Below are 23,442 nucleotides of genomic sequence, written 5' to 3'. Positions count from 1 at the left end.
TCCTCTGGTATTTGAAGTAAGCAAAACTGCTTTTTCCCAGGATATGTCTGTTGAGGAGATTCTTTTGGCTTGCTCTAGGAAGGCTTGCACCTGTTTTCTCTAGCTAGATTCAGCACCCTATGTTACCAGTTCCCCTATTGTTTGTGGGCAGGGAAACCCAGTAGTTTGAGCTGGTCATGTCCCTGGCATTGGGCTCTGTTGCTTCAAGTACTCTGCTGCTTCTCTGCCTCAGGTCAGGTCATGGAAGTGCATTGGTTTCCTGCCCCCTTGGCTTTTGCTACCTGTCTGAAGTCTTAGATTGGTCTAATCCCCATCTCTGCCATTTTGCTCAATCATGCACTCTGCTATGGACGTATAGATTTCCTGCCTTCTCTGCCTTTACTACTCTTAGAGAATGGTTTTGGCTGAGCCACTCCCCCATTCCATCATTTTGTTTCCTCAAGTGCTTGGCTTTGCAAGGCAACCTTTAGTTTTCCTGCACTCTCTGCTTTTGCTACCCATGGCAAGAAATTAAGGTTAGGCTAGCCCCTATTCTGCCCTCTCTGTCTTATATACCCATTTTGAGTGGCTCAGGCTAGGTTTGTTCCCTTTCTGAATCTTTATTATTATGTGACATTATGTTGGGCTGGTCTAAGTTCTGATGATTCCCACAAACCCTGTGCTGGCTGGTATATTCTCTCTTCTTACCGCAATGATGCATGTTCCTCCTGCTTTCTGTGGTTTTGAGATGATTTATTTTCTGCTTTTGTGTGTGTGTGTGTGTGTGTGTGTGTGTGTGTGTGTGTGTGTGTGTGCCTGGAAGATTCTGGGGAGCAGAGTGTCTTTTATTATGCTATCTTAGCTTCCAGCATCCAAAATATTTTTCAAAATACTGTGAGCTACTAGAGAGAAAGGAATCCCTTTTACCTTCTTCTATGTCCTTAGCACTCAACACAGTACCAAACACTTAGTAAACAGTTAACTGATGCTTGTTGTTGATCAATAATAATAGCTGAAGCAGCTAGGTGATTCATCCATTTATCGAGTTACTCTATATGACAGGGAAGGGTCCATTGACTACCAGAGTGGAAATGTATGTGTGTAAACATGTATTATGTGTGGATGTATACATGTGCATTTATATGTTCATATATGTTTATACATACACACATACCAGAATATGTAAATGTCAATTAATTAACTGCAGCCAATGAGTCACAAATAAACACTTACACACAAAGATAACAAATGCACACAGATGGTATTATAATTCTACTTGAATATCTATCTGCTACATGAATTTTATTAGTTTCTGCCAAATAGAAAAAGACATATGTGATATGTAGATTTTATTAATACTCTATATCTATCTATGTATCTCTCTATCTATCTATCAATCTATCTCTGAATCTACATGGAATAAATGGAATAAAATTTTTGTATCAGTTGAAATATCATTTCCTGACACAGATTCAGATAATTTTTCAGCAAAAGAAACCTTATTAGTTATCCAATGCAAACTCTTCATTATCACATATTATATTATTATGTCTAAAAAACAAAAATGAAAACTAAAACTTTCTCATATTTACTGATAGTTAAAACATGATTTCAGTTGTGTTTGATTTAAGAGTTTCCTTGGAGAATGATTAATTTTGAGAGTTGCACTCTTTTGTACTTCTAAGAAGACAAAGACTGTGTGAATAAGTCACTAAATGAATGCATGAGGATCAAGCTATTTATTAAAATTCCTAATTTGCTTTATAATTCTGTAGGAATGTATTTTAACAACTTCACTGTAAGAGTATTTAAGGTCTCAAAAGTTTGAATGAAAATAAATATGGAGACACTTGCAGCTGGATAAGAAACAACTCCCTTTCCTCCCCAAAGTGCTATCATTTATATAGATATACTAAATTCTATCTCTATTAGCTAATGTTGACCAGAGTAGATAATCAAATGGTTTTAAGAGTTAATAGTAATGGCAGAAACTGAATGAAAAAGTATTCTCACTTGATGCCAGTATATTATTTGTAGCAGTGGATTTATTCCAATTCAAATAAAACAACTTAAAATTAGTTCCTAATAAAACAAATAATCTTAAAAAAATATTGCTCTTCCGAAGGAAGTCTTTACAAAAGATACAAAATGAGGAAGAATTTCAAATGAATGTAAATCTTAATATTGTCTTATGATAGGCATTTAATTTATATATTTCCAACTTAAGTGATATTTCGAAATGAAAAGTTCTCAATACAACTATTTTTTGTTAAAGTATATTTGAAGTTATTGAGCATAATCATAGCATATATACAGAGCCAACCTGGTACTGGAGAAAACTCCTATTTTCAAATCTCTTAGAGTGAAAAAATATAATAAATGTACATAAAATAAAATAAAATAAATATCCACATAGGGTAGAGAACTGGTATGTAGTATCCATCTTTCTAGAGTTATTTCAGATAGTTTTATTGATGAATATAACCTGTTTGATATAGCAAATATATTACATTAAAATATTAATGTTTTAAAATGGGTAGATTAAAAAAGTACAGTCTTCAGATCTTCAGTACGGACTTGCTCCTATTGAGTTAAAACTAAAATTGAACATTTAGGAAAATACAATTTAAAGTCATCTTTATTCTTGTCTTTTTTTAAATTCAAATATCCATCCAAATACTACACCAAAACCAAGTTGGTATGAGGATAATTCAAGATGAAATTACTGTGGTCTATATATGGTAAGTGTGCCTAGGCTAAAGCTTTTAAGATTGATTCTAAGGTAAATACTTAAATATGTGGTTTTTATAAGCATTTTTCCAATGCCCATTTTAATTGGCTTTTACTTTCATACATCCTAAACTAATATTCATATTTTACTGTCCTGATGTTCACCAACATATTACTTCCTTGCCTGTAATTCTTATTTGTGGGAGAGTCAATAAATAAGATATATTTCACCATATCATTAAAATATTTTATTTCAGAAACATGAACAAAAATGATGTTAATGTTATATTGGGAAAAATATTAAAATTACTCACTCAAACATAACAGTGAGAGTACAGAGTGATAGGTACCTCATAAAAATAAAATATCTTTGATAAAATAAAATTTATCTTATTTTTTATTCTTCATATTATTAAAGTAATGATGGAGGAGTTATTGTAATAACATTTTTGGTAGAAGAGAACTATAATTATCATTGTCATAAAAAGCAAACCACTTCATTTTATCATAAATACTAAAGAGAAATATTCAATTTCTAATAATGTATAAGTACTATAAGTTGTGAAGAATACTAAGGTAATACTGCATCTTAGGTATTACTGCATTGTCTTTGTGGTGAGGTGCAAATATAGTTTTTTTCCATTTAAAAGAAACGATTTTGCCTCTCAAAAATAAGTCATTCATTCAGAAACCAGTTAGTTAGTATAAAGGCAAGCATGATTTATCCTGTAGTTGGTGTGCCACAGGTATTTTTTGATAAATAACATTATGGGAAATAAGTTTATAGAAAAACAGAAAAATTATCTGTAGAAACTTGTGTGGGCACAAAATTAATTCCTTTAAAAAAAGTGATCCATATAGAAGGGAAATGACTTCCTCCATTTTAAGTTTTCTCAAAGAAAAAATACCATATGTGTTTCTTGTATTATTATAATAGCTCATTTTTATATCATAGTTTAATTTTTTAAATTTTAAGTCTCAGTAATATTTTTGTCTTTGTTGGTCAATAGTACTTCACATTTCTTTTCTTTCTGTTTTTTCATCTTTACATATTTATAAACCAGGTGCTTTAAACAAAGAGATTAATGTGCTGGCACACTTCATCACCTATGCTTGTGTTTACAGAGCTGGCTTCAGAGAAGCCCCTAAGAGCTTGTATCTTGGAGAGACTGCTCAGAAATCTGTCAATGTGCATAAAGTTTGTTTGAGATCATCAAACTCCCACCTTTAATTGCTGCTTTCCAACACTACTGGGGATCTTGACTCTTCAAGCGCACTCTTTAATCCAGCTGTACAGGAAAAATGCATTAACCTTCATGGCCCAAACCTGCCTTTAGCCCAGAGAGAAAAGCTAAATTGTTTGCTCAAGTAAAGCTAGCGTTAATTTTTTAATAAATTCCATTTCATTGAAGGAAGGTTAACAATTTATGGCTAGTGATGGAAGAGTGAGTGAAAATGTTATATTTCTTTAAGGTACACTATCACAATATTCCTACTATTCCATAAAAAAATCATACTTTGTTCTACTTTCCATAAAACAAACTTGAATCATTTAAATGTGGTAGAATATACAAGATCATATCAGAACTATAGTTGACCTTGAAGTATTCCCTTTCAGAATATAACTAAATATATTATAAATTAATTTTGAAAATATTCATGTAAGTAACATGCATTTACTCTACAAAATCTACTAACTAAACAGTACAGTGTATGATATATCAAATATTTACAAATGAAAATGTTATTTCATAAAATAAATATTAAAATACATCATTTCCTACATCATACATTTCCTACATAGTCCTACATCTCTAACTGACTTCAAGATAGTAAAGTTCTATAGCCTACTAGAACCCGATATTTAACACTTTGAAACCTGAATTTACATTCAAAACAAGATTATTTATTTACCTTACTCTGTATTATCAACTAATATCACTGTTCTCTTAGTTCTTCAAGCTCAGTAGCTTGACTGACATTTTATTATTTTATTTCCCTTTTTCCCCACTTCTAGGCACAAAGTTTTTGATATTTCTACATAACATATTTTAGATTCATTTCTTTCTCTGTATTTCCACAATTAATTACTAGAAATCAGATCTGTATCAGCTAATACTAAATGACGGCCATACATGTATGTATGTATGTATATATACATATATATCCTCCAAATATATCTCCCTACTTCTGATAATGCATGTATTACAACATATTTTCAAAACATTCTTTCCATCATTTCATTTTTCTTCTAAAGGATTTGTAACTATTAATTCTACCTACTAGTTCCAGTGTAAACTTGTCACACTTTTTTTTGTGATCTTCTAATGATTTTTACAACTTCCAAAGTTATTTATGCATCTGATCTCATCTCCCATTATTCCTCAACACATATTTTCATACTGGTCTACCCAAAAATTAGTCTTCCAAATGTATATTGTTTTTGAGAGTCAGCGAGGGAATCTTATATTTCCAAATTACTATTAATTCTGTTATAAATCTTTTGTTTAAGAAGTTTAATTTTCTTATTTATAAAATTAGTAATATCATTGATAAGTAAGATGTATGGAAATCTTGCTTAGATATAATGATAGTTAAAAACTAACATTATTATCAACCATAGCATGAATATTAACAATTAATGCATAAAATACAATTAAAATATATAGTTTTGAAGAAGTTGGCCATGCCAGGTATATGACTTACACGTAAATTCTTAATCTGTAGGGTTCCGTGTTCTTGTAAAGATGTTCTTGGATCTCTACCCAGAAAAGTGAATCCTTCCTTTAACCAGCTAATGATAGGAAGAGGATCACCAGTGGTTTTACATTTCAGCAGGGCTGTACCATCTACTGCTAATGTCTGGTTGGCTGGGCCTTGTAGAATTATAGGTGGAGGCCTATCTGTCAAAACTAAATGATAAAGAAGATTTCAGGACATTTTATTCAATGTATATTCTTATAACATCATACAATCTATGAGCTGAGATTTTAAAAAGCACATCTATTGAACTTATAAAATACTGTCAGTTATTTGACCTATACAACTAAGATAATAATATCTTGTGTTCATAATTGTTTAGAAAGACAATAAGTTATTGATATTGAAATGCCAGTGTAAGCTATTTTTTGAAGTTACTTGTAAAACTTCGCTTTTATTTCAGAAATGCTTAAAAGATAATTATTTGGAGTTCTGGGTTAAGATGGCGGCAGAGTAAAAAGCAGCACTTAACCTCTCCTAACCAAAAACATACAGGGCTCCTCAAGGGGACATAAAAACAAATCCAGACGAACTGAGGGACCACACAACAAGGCACAGCATGGAAGGTACATGGAACTGGGGCATTTCCATGCTATAAAGGGGTGAAACAGCTCTCAATAAATTGCTGGCGGAGCAACCCCCCCACCCCCACCCCCACACACCACCTACAGTGCCAAAGCCAGCTCAGATAGAGCATGTTTGGGGCACCCATTGAGTCATTGGCAGCTCCAGGGCCTGCTCCTGAGAGCAGCAAGACTTAGGACACCAAAAGGCTAAAGAATGCACACAGACTTTGAGCTTAGACACTGAGCACAGGCGTGGGTTGAGGAGGACACAGGCACATGCGTGAGCGAGGGCTCTGAAACCCTGAGTGGGGAACCAGTGCAGACGGGTATACGACTGTGGAAGCAGCACCCTGAGACTTGTAAAGGAACGTCCAGCAGAGGGCCACCAGGGGGATTGACCTTGAGAACAACCAGACCTGAGACCTCAGGAGCCGAAAGAGTGCAGACAGACCCTGAGCATGAGGATAAAGCTGAGAAGGGTCTGGGTTAAAAATGGCAACCCAGAATCAGTAAGCCCAGAAGAGAAAGATTAACAAGAAGAAGAAGAAATCTTTAACACTCCACAACTTTTACATAGAGAAAATCCAGACAACCGAGCAAACAGAAGAGGAGAACAAACAAGCAATCACATCTGGACCCTCCCAAAATAATGAAAACTGGTCAAAAGCTCCTGAAGAGTTCAAATCTGAGATGACAAGAAAGTTGGAAAAGATTTGGCTAGAGAAATAGGAAATAGCTCAAAAGGAAATCAGGAAAGAAAATAACAGTTTAAAAAGCAGAATTTCACAATTGGAATTTGAGGCTCAAAAATCAAATGAATTGATAAGCAAATTGAACATCAGAAATGACCAGATTGAAAAGGAAAACCAGTCCCTAAAGGCTAGAATTGAACAATTAGAAGCTAATGATCTCTCAAGACACCAAGAAAAAATAAAACAAATTCAGAAGACTGAAAAAATAGAAGGAAACATGAAATAGCTCAATGAGAAAGTGACAGACCAAGAAAACCGGTCTAGAAGAGACAATTTGAGAATCATTGGTCTTCCTGAAAAAGCAGAAATTAATAGAAATTTGGACTCCATACTAAAAGAAATTATTCAGCAAAATTGTCCTGAAGATCTACAAGAAGGCAATATAGACATTGAAAGGATCCATAGATCACCCTCTACACTAGACCCAGAAAAGACAACCCCCAGGAATATAATAGTGAATTCAAGAGCTTCCAAGTAAAAGAAAAAATCTTACAACAAGCCAGAAAGAGAAAATTCAAATATCAAGGAGCACCAATCAGGATCACACAGGATCTGGCAGCCTCCACACTACAAGACCTCAAGGCTTGGAATATGATATTGAGAAAGGCAAGAGAACTGGGCCTTCAACCACGGATCAACTACCCATCAAAACTGACTATATACTTCTGGGGGAAAGTATGGGCATTCAACAAAATTGAAGATTTCCAAGTACTTGCACAGAAAAGACCAGGACTAAATGGAAAGTTTGATATCCAACCACAAAAATCGAGAGAAAAATGAAAAGTTAAATAAAAAACAGAGGGGAAAGAAAGAAAACCCATAATTTTAAAATTTGCCTTTTAAAGGGCCTCAATAAGATCTAATTATCTGTACTCCTATGTGGAGAAATGCTATGTATAATTCTCTGTAGTGAACTCTATTCACTACTATAGTAATCAGAAGAATAATTCATAGGGAGAAGGTGTAATACTAAATGGTCTAAGATGATATGGGGGGTGGGAAAGACGGGGGTGAATAGTAGGGGACACCAAGAGAAACTTGAATGAATAAGAAAAATAGGATGTTCTATTACACACAAAGAGGGCATGGGAAGGGGAGGGGACAAGTACTATTATAAGAAGGAGAGGAAGAGAGCATTAAGAGGTAATATTTACACCTTACTCTCAGTGTAATTAACCATGAGAGGGAAGAATTGTTATATCCATTGGGATATAAAAATCTATCTAACCCTACTGAGAAAGTCAGAAGGGATAAACCAAGGGGAGTAGGGGAGTAGGGAGGTCAAAAAAGGGAGGAGAGAAGAAGAGGGAGGGAATTCATTAGGCCTTTAAAAACAAAAAGAGGGGAATAATAAGGGAGGGGGTAGAAAGGGGAGTTAATCAAGGGAGGGGATAAGGGATACCTGTTTAAAGCAAACCACTGGTTTAAAAGGAATTAGTTTAAGAAGAAGGGGTAGGAATAGGGGAGGATACGAAAATGTCAGTGAATGCACAACTGATAATTATAACTCTGAATATGAATGGGATGAACTCGCTCATAAAACGGAAGCAAATAGCAGAGTGGATTGGAAGCCAAAATCCTACCATATGTTGTCTACAAGAAATACACATGAGGCAGGTGGACATACACAAGTTTAAGGTTAAGGGCTTGAGCAAAATCTTTTGGGCGTCAAATGAGAAAAAGAAGGCAGGAGTGGCTATTATGATTTCTGAAAAAGCCAAAGTAAAAATAGATATGATTAAAAAAGACAGGGAAGGTCATTATATCCTGATTAAAGGCAGTATAAACAATGAGGAAATAACACTGCTCAATATGTATACACCAAGTGGCATAGCATCCAGATTCATAAAGGAGAACCTAGCAGAGCTCAAGAAGGAAATAGATAGTAAAACCATAATAGTGGGAGATCTAAATATTCCTCTTTCAGATCTAGATAAATCAAACCAAAAAATAAAAAAGAAAGAGGTAAGAGAGTTGAATGAAGTCCAAGAAAAATTAGATTTAATTGATATGTGGAGAAAAATAAATAGGGACAAAAAGGAATACACCTTCTTTTCAGCTGCACATGGCACATTCACAAAGATTGACCATGTAATAGGGCATAGAATCATTGCAAACAAATGCAAAAGAGCAGAAATAATAAATGTAACCTTCTCAGATCATAATGCAATAAAAATAATAATTAGTAAGGGCACCTGGACAGGCAAATCAAATACTAATTGGAAATTAAATAATATGATTCTCCAAAACCAACTAGTCAAAGAAGAAATCATAGAAACAATCAACAATTTCATTGAAGAGAATGACAATGATGAGACATCCTACCAAACTCTGTGGAATGCAGCCAAGGCAGTACTCAGGGGGAAATTTATATCCTTGAGTGCATACATTAACAAATTAAAGAGAGCAGAGATAAATGATTTGGGCACGCAACTCAAAAAATTAGAAAGCGAACAAATAAAAAACCCCCAGATGAAAACTAAATTAGAAATACTAAAAATCAAGGGAGAAATTAATAAAATTGAAAGTAAAAGAACTATTGAATTAATAAATAAGACTAAAAGCTGGTATTTTGAGAAAACAGATAAAATAGATAAAGTACTCGTCAATCTAATGAAAAAAAGGAAAGAAGAAAACCAAATTGACAGTATCAAAGATGAAAAGGGAGACCTCACCTCTAATGAAGGGGAAATTAAGGCAATCATTAAGAACTATTTCGCCCAATTATATGGCAACAAATATAAAAATTTAGGAGATATGGATGAATATTTACAAAAATATAAATTGCCTAGATTAACAGCAGAAGAAATAGAATACCTAAATAATCCCATATCAGAAAAATAAATTGAACAAGCCATCAAAGAACTCCCTAAGAAAAAATCGCCAGGGCCTGATGGATTCACAAGTGAATTCTATCAGACATTCAAAGACCAACTAATCCCAATACTATACAAACTATTTGATATGATAAGCAAAGAAGGAGTCCTACCAAATTCCTTTCATGACACAAATATGGTACTGATTCCAAAGCCAGGTAGATCAAAAACAGAGAAAGAAAATTACAGACCAATCTCCCTAATGAACATATATGCAAAAATCTTAAATAGAATACTAGTGAAGAGACTCCAGCAAGTAATTAAGAAGATCATCCACCACGTTCAGGTGGGATTTATACCAGGAATGCAAGGATGGTTCAACATTAGGAAAACAATCCACATAATTGACAATATCAACAATCTAACAAACAAAAATCACATGATTATCTCAATAGATGCTGAAAAAGCATTTGACAAAATACAGCACCCATTCCTGTTGAAAACCCTGGAAAGTATAGGAATAGAAGGACCTTTCCTAAAAATAATAAACAGTATTTACCTAAAACCATCAAAAAACATCATAAGCAATGGGGATAAATTAGAAGCCTTTCCAATAAGATCAGGAGTGAAATAGGGATGCCCATTATCACCTCTATTATTTAACATTGTACTAGAAACACTAGCAGTAGCAATTAGAAAAGAAAAATAAATTGAAGGTATCAAAATAGGCAATGAGGAGACTAAGCTAGCACTCTTTGCAGATGATATGATGGTCTGCTTTAAAAATCCTAGAGAATCAACTAAGAAGCTTGTAGAAATAATCAACAACTTGCAAAAAAAGTTTCAGGATACAAAACAAATACACATAAATCATTAGCATTTCTTTATATTTCCAACACATCACAGCAGCAAGAGGTAGAAAGAAAAACACCATTTAAAATAACACTAGACAATATAAAATACTTAGGAATCTATCTACCAAAACAAACACAGGAATTATATGAAAACAATTTAAAACCACTTTCTAAACAATGAAAACTAGATCTACACAATTGGAAAGTCATTAATTGTTCATGGGTAGGATGAGCTAACATAATAAAAATGACCATTCTACCCAAATTAATTTACCTATTTAGTGTCATACCTATCAAACTACCAAAAAACGTCTTTACTCAATTAGGAAAAACTATAACAAATTTCATTTGGAATATCAAAAGATCAAGAATATCAAGGGAAATAATGAAAAAAAAATGTGAAGGAAGGGGGCCTAGCAGTAGCTAGTATTTAAACTATACTATAAATCAAAACAATATGGTACTGGCTAAGAGACAGAAGAGAGGATCAATGGAATAGATTTAGGGTAAATGACATCAGCAAGACAGTGTATGATAAACCCAAAGAGCCCAACTTTTGGGACATGAATCCACTATTTGACAAAAACTGCTGGGGAATTTGGAAAACAATATGGGAGAGATTAGGTTTAGATCAACATCTCACACCCTACACCAAGATAAATTCAGAATGGGTGAATGACTTAAATATAAAGAGGGAAACTATAAATAAGTTAAGTGAACACAGAATAGTATACTTGTCATATCTTTGGCAAAGGAAAGATTTTTAAAGCCAAGCAAGAGTTAGAGAAAATTACAAAATGTAAATTAAATGGTTTTGATTATATTAAACTAAAAAGCTTTTGTACAAACAAAAACAATGCAGCCAAAATCAGAAGGGAAACAACAAATTGGGAAAAAATCTTTATAACAAAAAACTCTGACAGGGGTCTAATTACTCAAATATACAAGGAGTTAAATCAATTGTATAAATAATTAAGCCATTCCTCAATTGATAAATGGGTAAGAGACATGAATAAGCAATTTTCAGGTAAAGAAATCAAAAGTATCAATAATCACATGAGAAAGTGTTCGAAATCTCTAATAATTAGAGAAATGCAAATCAAAACAACTCTGAGGTATCACCTCACACCTAGCAGATTGGCTAAAATGAAAGAAGGGGAGAGTAATGAATGCTGGAGGGGATGTGGCAAATTTGGGACATTGATGCATTGCTGGTGGAGTTGTGAACAGATCCAACCATTCTGGCTGGCAATTTGGAACTATGCTCACAGGGCTATAAAAAATGCCTGCCCTTTGATCCAGCCATACCATTGTTGGGTTTGTACCCCAAAGAGATCATAGATAAATAGACTTGTATGAAAATATTTATAGCTGGGCTTTTTGTGGTAGCAAAAAAATGGAAAACGAGGGTATGCCCTTCAATTGGGGAATGTCTGAACAAATTGTGGTATATGCTGGTGATGGAATACTATTGTGCTCAAAGGAATAATAAACTAGAGGAATTCCAGGTGAACTGGAAAGACCTCCAGGAACTGATGCAGAGTGAAAGGAGCAGAGCCAGAAGAACATTGTACACAGAGACTGATATATTGTGGTAAAATCGAATGTAATGGACTTCTGTACTAGCAGCAATGCAATGACACAGGACAGTTCTGAGAGATTTGTGGAAAAAAACACTACCCACATTCAAAGTAAGGACTGCAGGAGAGGAAACATATAAGAAAAATAACTGCTTGAACACACACATGGGTTGATGTGGACATGATTGGGGATTGGAAATAGGTCTTTATCAATGACACATGTTAAAACCAGTGGAAATGTGTGTCGGCCATGGGTGGGGAGAGTGCGGGGGGTGAAGGGGAAAGTAGGAGCATGAGTCATGTAACCATGTTAAAAATGAATATTAATAAATGTTTAAAAAATAGATACTTATTTGTTCACCTTCATTTGCTTTCAAATGTTAAGTTATTTATAATCTGCAGTCGAATCTTATCCTGCCATAGCTTCTTTAAATTGAAGTAGGTATGTTTGGCACTACGTTTAATGTTTAATATTTAAAAAGACAGATTACTTAATGCATGGTTAATTATTGAATAATATAGTCATATCTAAAATGAAATAAATGTTTTTATACATTTTTCACTTGATTACTTGATATATTTGCAAAAGAATAACAGCAGTGTTTAGATACAATAATCCACTATCCAGTGATCTATAATCAAAGTTAATTTCTATGTTCTTAGAAATATTCAATTTATTATACTATTTGCTACATTATAGTTTAAATGCTATTTTATATTACTCATTAGTTAAGCTTCATTATTAGTTGACATGAGACAAGTGTAGATCTATTCAGTATTAGATTCCTCTACATTAAACTAAGTTTTTATAGAAGGTATACAACAATGCTGATGGTTGGGATATATATTTAACTGCATCACACCACAACTCCTTCAATATTTTCAACTGTGAAATTTTTATCTACCACCACAAATTTTAATGAGATAGTACACCTAGCAGAATCTTTTCTCTAATTCTTTCATAATTTCTGATATAGTAATGTACTACTTGAGTTTTCTTTTGTCTTTTATGATTGGCTTTTGTTCTGTCTCTCATGAATGACTCATCTCTTTTGGTAGTAACAGATACCATGGATATCTTTTATGCTACTTTCCTAGCAAAAGGCACACTGCCAATACAATGCTACTGTCTATTTACACTCACCATATGCCTTTTTATTGGCTCTGAGTTACTTGTCATTTTAATTCTTCAAAGACTGCTGTTCCATGATTCACAATTAGGAGATATCACTGGCTGAATAATGGGATTTCATTTCACTCCACGAATATGGACTTTTTCTGTGGCAAGTAACTTAGGATGACTGAAAACATTGCGTAATTTTCCAAAAGAGACCTATGTAGCTCTGTGCTCAGCTCCTTTTCTTAATATTATATTATAAAAATTGATTTTCATATAATTTTAATTTGATATTGAGGTTTGGTACTTTTTCAAGAAAAAAGTACCCTGCTTCTCAGACATATTATTAGTCATCTGAAACTAAAAAAAAATTGAAGTTAATATTTCTACCCTCAAACAATGTTTCTAAATACATGGGTGTTTTCAGATTAATGTGGTCCAAAATTGCTTGTTTTAATGAATATTTCCATTTCAGTCTGGTGGCTAGTTGTCATTCTGAAACATGTCAATGACCAAATGAACTTATCTTTACTTGCACTCACAATAAGAAATAGCACTGACATAAATTCAATACAGAATTATTTTACTATATATTTTAATCTAGGATATTACATTAGACATTGGTATAATATCAATTTTTGCAACTTAAACTTAAAATTCCTAATTGAAAAGCAGAAACATGAAGACACTTGAAAGCATGTTCTTTCTTTCAAGACATCTTTATTGAAAGCATAGGAAATATTGAAAATTTCTGTATAACAACAGATAAAACTATAATACTATAGTTGCTGTAAGTATGGAACTATTTATTGAGAAAAAGAGAGCTCAAAATTGAGCAGAAGGAGGAGATCAGGGATTATTACACTGGGGAATGAGACTACAAAGGTAAGTAAAGATAGTATGATAATTATTGGGAAAACATGAACAAGAATTGCAGAAAATGAGAGATGCAGAATGGTAGTGATCTCCATCTGAGGAGCTGACTACATACTTCAATGAAATCACATATACACCAAAATGCCAAAGTAATTCTTATGAGAGTTTTTTCAAACCATAGCACTAAGAGGTTTATTACTAGTTAAGTAGAAATTTTTATGAATCAGCAATATAAACATCTCAGAGAGCAAGACTTTCTTCCAGAGAATGGGACTATAGTTGGATTTAAAGTAGTATTCTTCCACTCTACCTAAAAAGACCTAAAATGGAGCTAATATTTTCTGTTACAATTATTCCAAATCTTCTCATCTAATCATTGATTTTGTTTCTAACAAGTAAATTTTATATTACATTTTATAGTATGATCATCATAATTTTGATTATCCTCTTGTTCTTTAAAAAAATTCAACAGGGATTGGCACCAGTTTATATGATATTCCGCCTCATAATCTGAATATTATTCTTATTGTTCTTTCTTATAGTTTTAGAAATGAACTTGAATATATAAGCAATCTTTTTTAAGAAAGAATATTTTGAAATTTTATTTTAAATTCAAGAACTAAGACCAAAATGAGTAAAAGAAATGAACATATATTATTAGATGTACTATTCCTAGTCTACTGACAATATTAGGTTTTTAATTAATTTGTGGTTCATAAATTATTATATAGATCATAAAAACATGCTAAATGTCAGATAAATTTCATAGAACTTGATCAGTATGATCATTCTTTTTGTTAGTAAGCTAGCAATAAAATGATAATATTAAACCTTTGTATGTCCTTATTAACTTGTGGCAAAAATCATTAATTTTAATAGAAGATAAAAAACATTAAAAATAATTAAAGCTGGACTAAATTATTCAAAAACATAATAATATAATGAGAATATTGAGCAATAACAGTTTCAGAACACCAATCTGAAAACTTAGTAGAATCTTTTTTTCTTTTATTATACATCAATTCCATTTTTTGCCCAAAGAAAAATCATTTTACAATCTGTGGAAAAAACTATTAATGTGAACCACTTAAAGATAATCAAAGTTAATATTTTACAATCAAAAATTCAATAATACTCATACAATATTTACAGTACATGGAGAAACCTTAGAATAAAACTATGAAATCAAATATGTTGTAGCAGTATATCTTTTATTTCAAAATCCATGAATTTCTTGGATATCTCATAATACTTTAAAATGGAATGATTAATAAAGTCAATTGAAAATCTTCCTAGCCAGAAGGAATTTTCAATTTTAAGGATGTTACAAGTGAAATATTACAAGTTTCCAAGACACTGAAGCCAAAGGTTAAATGAACACTTAGAGTTTCTAGTGACCTATGAATAGATTTGTGGTCTTTGCTATCTCATAAATCATCAATAATCTTGTATTTTATTCTGAAATCCATTATGAATATATAATATAATTAAGATTCTTCCATGTCTTCAAAAAGAACATCAGTCATTATTTTAAAATGTGTAGTTCAAGTCTTTCCTTTCCTGATAATACACACAGGCACACATCAGTAAAAATGAATTAATATGGAAGTCCATTTGGGGAACATATGATTTAAAATGAAAGGCTATTGAAATATACTAATTTTTAGTCATAAAAATTATCAGACTACTTAGTATATTTCATCATACTAATTCTATTTTGTTCTCTTATCTCCTATGAACATTTGAATTGAAAAAGTTTTCTAGAAAATAAGCATAAGTATGAAAACGAAACAATAAAAGCAGTGTTATAGATCATCAGTTGGCATAGTTTTCATTCTCTATTTTAATGTCAATTGAATCTTAATTGCCCTGGATCATAAAAAGGTGTTAAACACTATGGCTCAATTATTATTAAATTATTTTTCAAAGTGAAAATTCTGCACTATATTTAAAAGTAAACATTTAAGTTGATTGGTGTATGAATTTATTTTTTATTTCTATAATCTAAAATTATACTTCTCTACTTTCAGAATCAATAACTTTCATACTATCTATTCAGTATGGATTGCCAAAAGATCTTTGAGCTTCTGATTGCTTTCTTAAGTAAAAATCAATGTAAGAATTAATACCTAATCCAATGGCACTGAAAAGTATTGAATCATGTCAATTATAAACTTATACTATTTTAGAGTTATTTATCATTATTCTGTCATTTTTGGTGTATGAAATAAAAGTAAAGTGAGACCTATAGTTACATAGAGTAATAACGTAAGTTTAGAATGACATTTTAAAAATAAATTAAGCTTGCTACATTCATTCCTTTAGGCATAATAATGACAAATCACCTATTCTACAACCTATATTAGTCATATGAATATACATTTTCCTTTTTAGATCTTTTTCCTACTTTATGTTTACATTTTACTGATAGTAGCTAGCAGTTTGTTAGTGCAGTCCTTTGCTTTTTTGTTTCATTAACTTAGACTATCCTTTTTATTTAAAAACAAAAATATATATTGCAGATATTGTGGATCAAAAAAAATTACTGCATGCAATTACCTCCAACTAGATATATGTTCTAAGCACATATACCTGAGCATTTTTGCTAACTGATAGCAGAAAAAAAAGAAATGAATTTTAAAAGATTAATAATTATATTTTCATCTTGTAAAGAAATAAAAATGATATAGTAGACCAAAAAACCTTGACTGTCTATAAGAAAGAATGTCTCATAACTGATATCCTTGAACTTGACTTCTTCTTTTGACTCAATAGCAGTAAATCTCTATAACATCAGCAGATGGAACCATTAAAATAGCTCAATGTCCTCTCAGCCAGTATTTGGCTGTTCTATTTATTTCAATCACAGACATGGCATTGAAATAGGCAGCACCATGGACAGATATTTAAAAATGCCTTTCTATTCATTTTAAATGACCTTTTAATCTGTGTAAATTTAAATTGTCTCAAAATTCATCATTTTGTCAGAGAGAGAGAGAAGAAGGAAGGGAGGTAAAGAGAGAGAAAAAGAGAGAGGGAAAGTGGGAGGAAGAGAGGGAGGAAAAGAAGGAGAGGAGAGAGAAAGAGAAAAGAGAGAGGAAAAGAAAGGAAGAGAGAGAGGTTGGGGGCAATGCACAGAGATCACAGATTAGAGACTAGGATTTCAGCAGCTAGTATAAACACACATAAATATACACAAGCACACACACAGAATTTATAAATATTTGAGGATAAGGTAGAATCCTCTCTCTGTATAAAAACATTCGCATCATTTTAGGAATCAAAATATGTTCATTACATTTCTGCTCAAATTTTTTTCTATGTATCTGAACCTTTCACATTTCAACTATAAAAACTATATTGTTGTGAAAAGTCAGTTTGTTCAGTGTTCAACATATTCCAAATTTTATTGTGGATGCAGGTATTCATAATCAGTGTATGAATACCACAACAGCATCAAATAAGTTTGATTATAAGAGTTGAATCTATGGAGAGAAAATTTTTGTGTCATTTATTAAGAGTCCCTCATTATATTCTAAAAAATAAAATGCCTCTCTTTATTATTTATTTTTCATTTTTCATTAATTTTTTCCATTTTTTATTGAGAGAAGAAATGATATTAAAACTTTCGGATATTATTCAATGTTTTCATTACACTAGAATTCTAATAATAAATAATAGCTATCAAGAGTTACTTGATAAGTTATAAAACACATTAGCAATTTAATTTCTAGAAAATGATCACTAATCCCATGACAGCAATAAAATAATGGTTCTTACCATCAGTAACTTCCAGCTGGGCCTTTGCTAAAATACTTCCTGCAACAGTTAAGGCCTGACAAATATAGTAGCCTGCATCAGACCTCTGGATGTTTGTAATAGTAAGATCTCCAGTTGGTGACACTGAATATCTGCTGCTAGGTTGTAGAGGCTGATTTGGGAAAAGCAGGTTCTGTGGAAGCAAATAAAATTTCATTAAAATTATTTTCACTCCTCAGATAAAAGAATAGATTAACCATTGTATACAATTTGCTTGGAATAATAGTAACAAAAAAGATAAAATATCATATTTTAAATAAAATTAAGTAAATTCATAAAATTAGGGTGAATTTTGTGGAATTCTTGATGACTCAAATGAAAGTCTGTAAAGGTTTCTAGAGATTCTAATAATAGGCTGACATGAGAAAGTTGGCAGAATTTCCCTTTAAAAACTAATTGTGCTGAATAAACAATAATAGTAATAACAATATAAATAGCTATTTATTTAGTACTTCGTGGTTTAAAGAACACCTTACATAAATTATCTCTTTTAACCCTTATAAAACCTCATGATGCTATTATTATTCCCTTTAAAAATATTCTATTTATTATTATCCCCTTTTAGAATAATTAAATTGAGCATGGAAGAAGATAAGTGAGTTGTCAGAGAAGTAAGTTATATGAATAAGTGCCTGAGGCAGGATTTGAAGCTGTGTCTTTCTGATTCCATGTTTGGTATCATATCCATTATAACACATAGCTGCCTCATAACAGTAGAAAAGGATTAAAGACTTATGATCAAAATGAAGCATGAACATTTCAACTAAATAATAGCACATTAATATTGATAGCATACTAATCAACAATGATATACAATTAAAATCAGATGAAAATATATTTAAAACATGAAAATATTTTAAGTTTAAATAAATATATAATATTGAAAACCTGATTTCATTTAGTAAAAGTGACAATAGGGCCTAGGTAGTAGAGGTAGGGAGGGAGTAGGAAAAAAGCAATGTGGGCATATAACTTAAAAGGGGAGATTATCTTTACAAAGTTTTAAAAATTCTTATATCAGGAAAGTAAAAACCACCTGGTTAGCTAGTATTATTTTACTATACTCACTTAAAATACTTGTGTCTAACCATATTGAGGTGCATTTCTAGTTTTGGTTATAAAGTTCTACCAATTTTTATTTTGTATTTACTTATGTAAAAAGAACATTCTAACTGTCTGGGATTTATTTTTTAATAGAGTAACTAATTTTCTGGGTTTGTAATGAAACAACTTCAAAATGGTACAGTAAAAAATGGTAATAACATTCAATTAAAGACACAAGACACATTTTCACCTTAAAATGTTTTTACCCTTGAAGTAAGACCAATGGAAGAGGATAAAATAGGGTATTAGCACTTTTCAATTACACTAAATGACTTTAATCCAGCAAATGATGCCCTTCTTTAATTAGAAGCTTTACTCTCTATTGCAAAATGATGAATATCCCCATTATTAGATTCAAGTGTGTCACTATAAGACCACTTACCATAAACATTACCATATTATTAAAAGCCTTCTTAAAAGAGTGATGGTAGCTAACACTTAAATTCCACTTGTTAAAACTAAAAACACTATTTCCCTCCTAGAGAAATTTTGTTACTTTAAGAGGCTGCAGTCTTTCAAAAAAAATGGATACTATTTTTAGAATAAAATAATTATTTCATAGATTCTAAATATGTTGTTGAACTAAACCATTCTCAAAACCTCTTGAAAATTATGTAATTATTAAAGCATGCATTTTCATTCAAATAGATTTTAGAATATTAATTTAAAATACTAATTTATCATATGATCTGGATACTTTCTGGGATGCCTCTGTCTACATTGTTAAAAAAAAAGATTAGTTGGTGTAGAAAATCATACATGATTCAAACTAATCCATCATTCTTATAATGCACTGTTATAATATTAGCAAAAAAATATTAAAGGCAAAAAAGCCCTGAAACCTTTTCTTACATGAAAGTATCTGAGTGCCTATTAATGTTAAGTAAAATTAGCAGCACATGTGAATGAAATTATAGACCATCAAATTCGTGATCTTACCATTTGTGTTTATCCATATATCATTATAAAAACTGGATATCATAAATAATGAAATCCTTTTTTCTCCTAGGTTAATAATTCATGAATTGGTTTTTTTAAACTTTACAAAACCCTTCTTTCCTGTGAGTGAGTATGCATGAGTGCATATAATGGTGAGCGAAAGAATAAGAAAAGTACTCAAATGAGGCCAAAAGGACCACTATGCTTACGTCAAATAATTAAAATATCATTTTATTTATATATTTAAATATATTATCTCTATTAGAGACAAATATCCAGGCTGAATTATCCTTAGATTGAAAAATTATTTTGCCAATTAATAAAATTACTCTGACTTGAAATAAATGTCTAAAACAGAATTTGGAATTTGCATAGCAAATAGTTAGAGGAGAAGTTTGAGGGATAAGAGATTAAAGAAATTAAAGGTTGGAATGATCCTGATCTAGGAAAGACTTGATTCAGAAGTCAAGTGGCATAGAAATCTGATAATAATGGACCAGTAGGTTAATGGCTATTCTTCCATATTCTCCCTACCTCTTGTTTGGCAAGAAATGTTACTAGAATACAAACACGGATGAATATCTGGTTTTGACTAGAGAAATGAGGCAGGGAAAATAAAATCATAAGCAAGAGTTACATAAATGAAAGAGAGCAGAATTTCTCTATGAATCTAAGAATTAAAGGCCTCTGAATGATACTAACTTTTGCCCAGAGACAAGAAAGGGAGTTATACTGAAGTTGGTTAATTACTGTTTAATAAGGGATGGTTGAACTGTTACTAAACTACGGACCATTATAAATTAAACAAATAGTCTCAACTGAAAACCCTTTTAGGAGAGTTTATTGTTAACCAACACTTCAAACTCTGAGGTCATGACTGGCTTCAAAATGTCTATCATTTTTTTCAGAGTGTTTACTGGTCTCAGAAGACCCTAGTTATAGGATGGGAGGCAAAGAGTAATACAATTCTAAACTTCTCTGGGATAGATTTAGGGAATCTGAAACTAAAACACCTTTGCTCAGATGGTCCTAGAATTCTGAGATCCCTGAGGATAAATGACATTCTACTGAATTCCAGGTTCAGCCTGAAGTTTAAATAAGCTGAAATTTGGATATCCCAAAGTAACGATGAGACTTGTGGCTGTGGAAGCACATAGTGCAAAGAAGTCTGTGGCAATAAACTATCTACTACCCAAATCTGGATTCAACAAGTAGGGAAACAACAAATGAAGCAAGTCAAGGAACTTGGGACTTTTTGCAGTGGACATACCAATTTTCTATGATATATTCTTGTTATTAGTACTCAGTGCAAGGCAGAAAAATTAATATTCCCTTAGAGAGAACATAAATTTAAATAGACTATCTTCAAAGTGTAAATAAGGCATCAAATTGAATTTTTACTACGGTAAAATGGTCTCTCATAGGTCTGAACACAAAAAAGAAACTTAACCAAAGATGATGGTTTATTTAGATTGAATGAATACATTTTTGACTTACTACAATTTTTTGTTTTTTTTATTTGAAACAACTTTTGCTTCTAAAAATTAATATAGTGATGTGATCAAGGTAAGCTAAAAACAATCATAAATGCATGGTGTGCTCAAAACTTGTTGAACAAATGTAAATTTTATGTCAGAACATCATTATTTCTATTTTTTTGTTGTTGTATTTTGAATTCCTAGCTAAACCCTCCTTCCCTCTCAACTCTTCATTAGAAAAGGCCATCATTTAACACAAATATGTAGGAGAAATCATATAAAACATATATCCAAATATCATCAGGTAGCTTCTCCCTTCATAGCTCTTTTATAGTAAATTTGAATATTCATATTACTCAGAATAGCACATTCTTTCACATTATTCATTTGAACAATATTGCTATCTAATGTTCTTTTGGTTCTACGCATTTTATTCCATTTTTTCATTGTCTTTCCATGTTTATTCTAATCCTCATCTTTTAATATAATATAGTATTCCATCACAATCATATACCAAACTTAGTCATTCCCCAATTGAGGGGCATGCCCTCAATTTCTACTTCTTTGACATTACAAAGAGAAAAGCTATAAATATTTTACATATAAGTTCTTTTTTCTTTTTCCCTGATCACCTTGGAAAGCAGATCTAATAGTGGTATTATTGGTTCAAAGGATGCATAGTTTTTAACTCTTTGAGCATCATACCAGATTGTTTGTCAAAATGCTTGGACCAGGGGCAGCTGGGTAGCTCAGTGGAGTGAGAGTCAGCCTAGAGACAGGAGGTCCTAGGTTCAAACCCGGCCTCAGCCACTTCCCAGCTGTGTGACCCTGGGCAAGTCACTTGACCCCCATTGCCCACCCTTACCAATCTTCCACCTATGAGACAATACACCGAAGTACAAGGGTTTAAAAAAAATGCTTGGACCAGTTCACAGTTCTCACCAATAGTGCATTAACATCCGAATTTGTCTAAATCCCTTACAACATTTGTTATTTTCTCTGTCTTTTCTTTTAGCAAATCTTATAGGTGTGAGATGGTATTTCTAGTTTGTTTTAATTTGCTTTTCTCTAATCAATAATGATTTAGAACATTTTTTCATGACTACATATAGCTTTTATTACTTCTTTCAACGATGATCTGTTCATATACTATGACCATTTATCAATTGGAAACAACTTATACATTTTACAAACTTCTCCATATTATTTGAGATATCAACCCTTTATACAAGGAACTCTAAATATTTTCCTCTAATTTTCTGCTTTGTTTTCTAATCTTGGCTACATTGATTTTATTTATATGAAACTTTTAAAATTTAATATAACAATTATCCATTTTATATCTCGCAATGCTTTCTAACATGTTGTTCATGAACAAATTATTCTTCGATCTATAAATGTTATTGGTAATATGCTCTCTATATTCTAATTTGCTTATGATATCTCCCTTTATGTCTAGGTCCATTTTGACCATATCTTGGTAAATAGTATAAGATATTAGTCTATATCTAGTTACTGCCATTCTCTCAATATTATTTCTAGCATTCCTAGTATAATATTAAAAAATAGTGATGATAATAGGCATCCTTATTTCATCCATGATCTAACAGGGAAGGGATCTAGCTTATCCCTATTACAAATAGTGCCATCTGATGGTTTTAGGTTGTGTCTTTTTATCATTTTAAGGAAAAATCCATTTATATCTATGCTTTCAAGTGTTTTTAACAGGAAATAGTGGTGTGTTTTTTCAAAAGCTTTTTCTGCATCTATTGATATAATCAAACAATTTTTAATGCCTTTGTTATTGATACAATCAATTATGTTAATAGTTTTCTTTATATTAAAGCAGTCTTTGCATTCTTAATATAAATCCCACTTGGTCACAATATATATAATCCTTCTGATATATTGCTGGCATCTCCTAATTGATATATTTTATTTCAGATTGTTGCATCAATATTTACTAGTGAAATATGTCTAGAATTTTCTGGCTTAGTTTTCACTGTACCTTATTTAGGTATTAGCACCATATATGTTTCATGAAATTTATTAGGACTCCTTCTTTGTCTATT

The 23,442-nt window shown here is 31.8% G+C and overlaps 1 protein-coding gene across 1 annotated transcript in view; it reads right to left on the bottom strand.

Annotated features, from left to right (window-relative positions):
- Positions 1–23,442, bottom strand: part of ROBO2 (roundabout guidance receptor 2) — a 773,029-nt gene that overhangs the window by 173,944 nt on the left and 575,643 nt on the right. The window contains exons 9-10 of the mRNA XM_044669246.1: positions 17,811–17,982; positions 5,416–5,621 (exon numbers count right to left, since the gene is read on the bottom strand). Of these exons, the coding sequence (XP_044525181.1) occupies positions 5,416–5,621; positions 17,811–17,982 (378 nt within the window). The remainder of the gene's footprint in view (positions 1–5,415; positions 5,622–17,810; positions 17,983–23,442) is intronic.

Source organism: Gracilinanus agilis, chromosome 3 (genome assembly GCF_016433145.1).
Source record: "Gracilinanus agilis isolate LMUSP501 chromosome 3, AgileGrace, whole genome shotgun sequence".
NCBI lineage: Eukaryota > Metazoa > Chordata > Mammalia > Didelphimorphia > Didelphidae > Gracilinanus > Gracilinanus agilis.
Note: the sequence above shows the minus strand (reverse complement) of the source record. Positions and strands in the feature narration are given on the sequence as shown.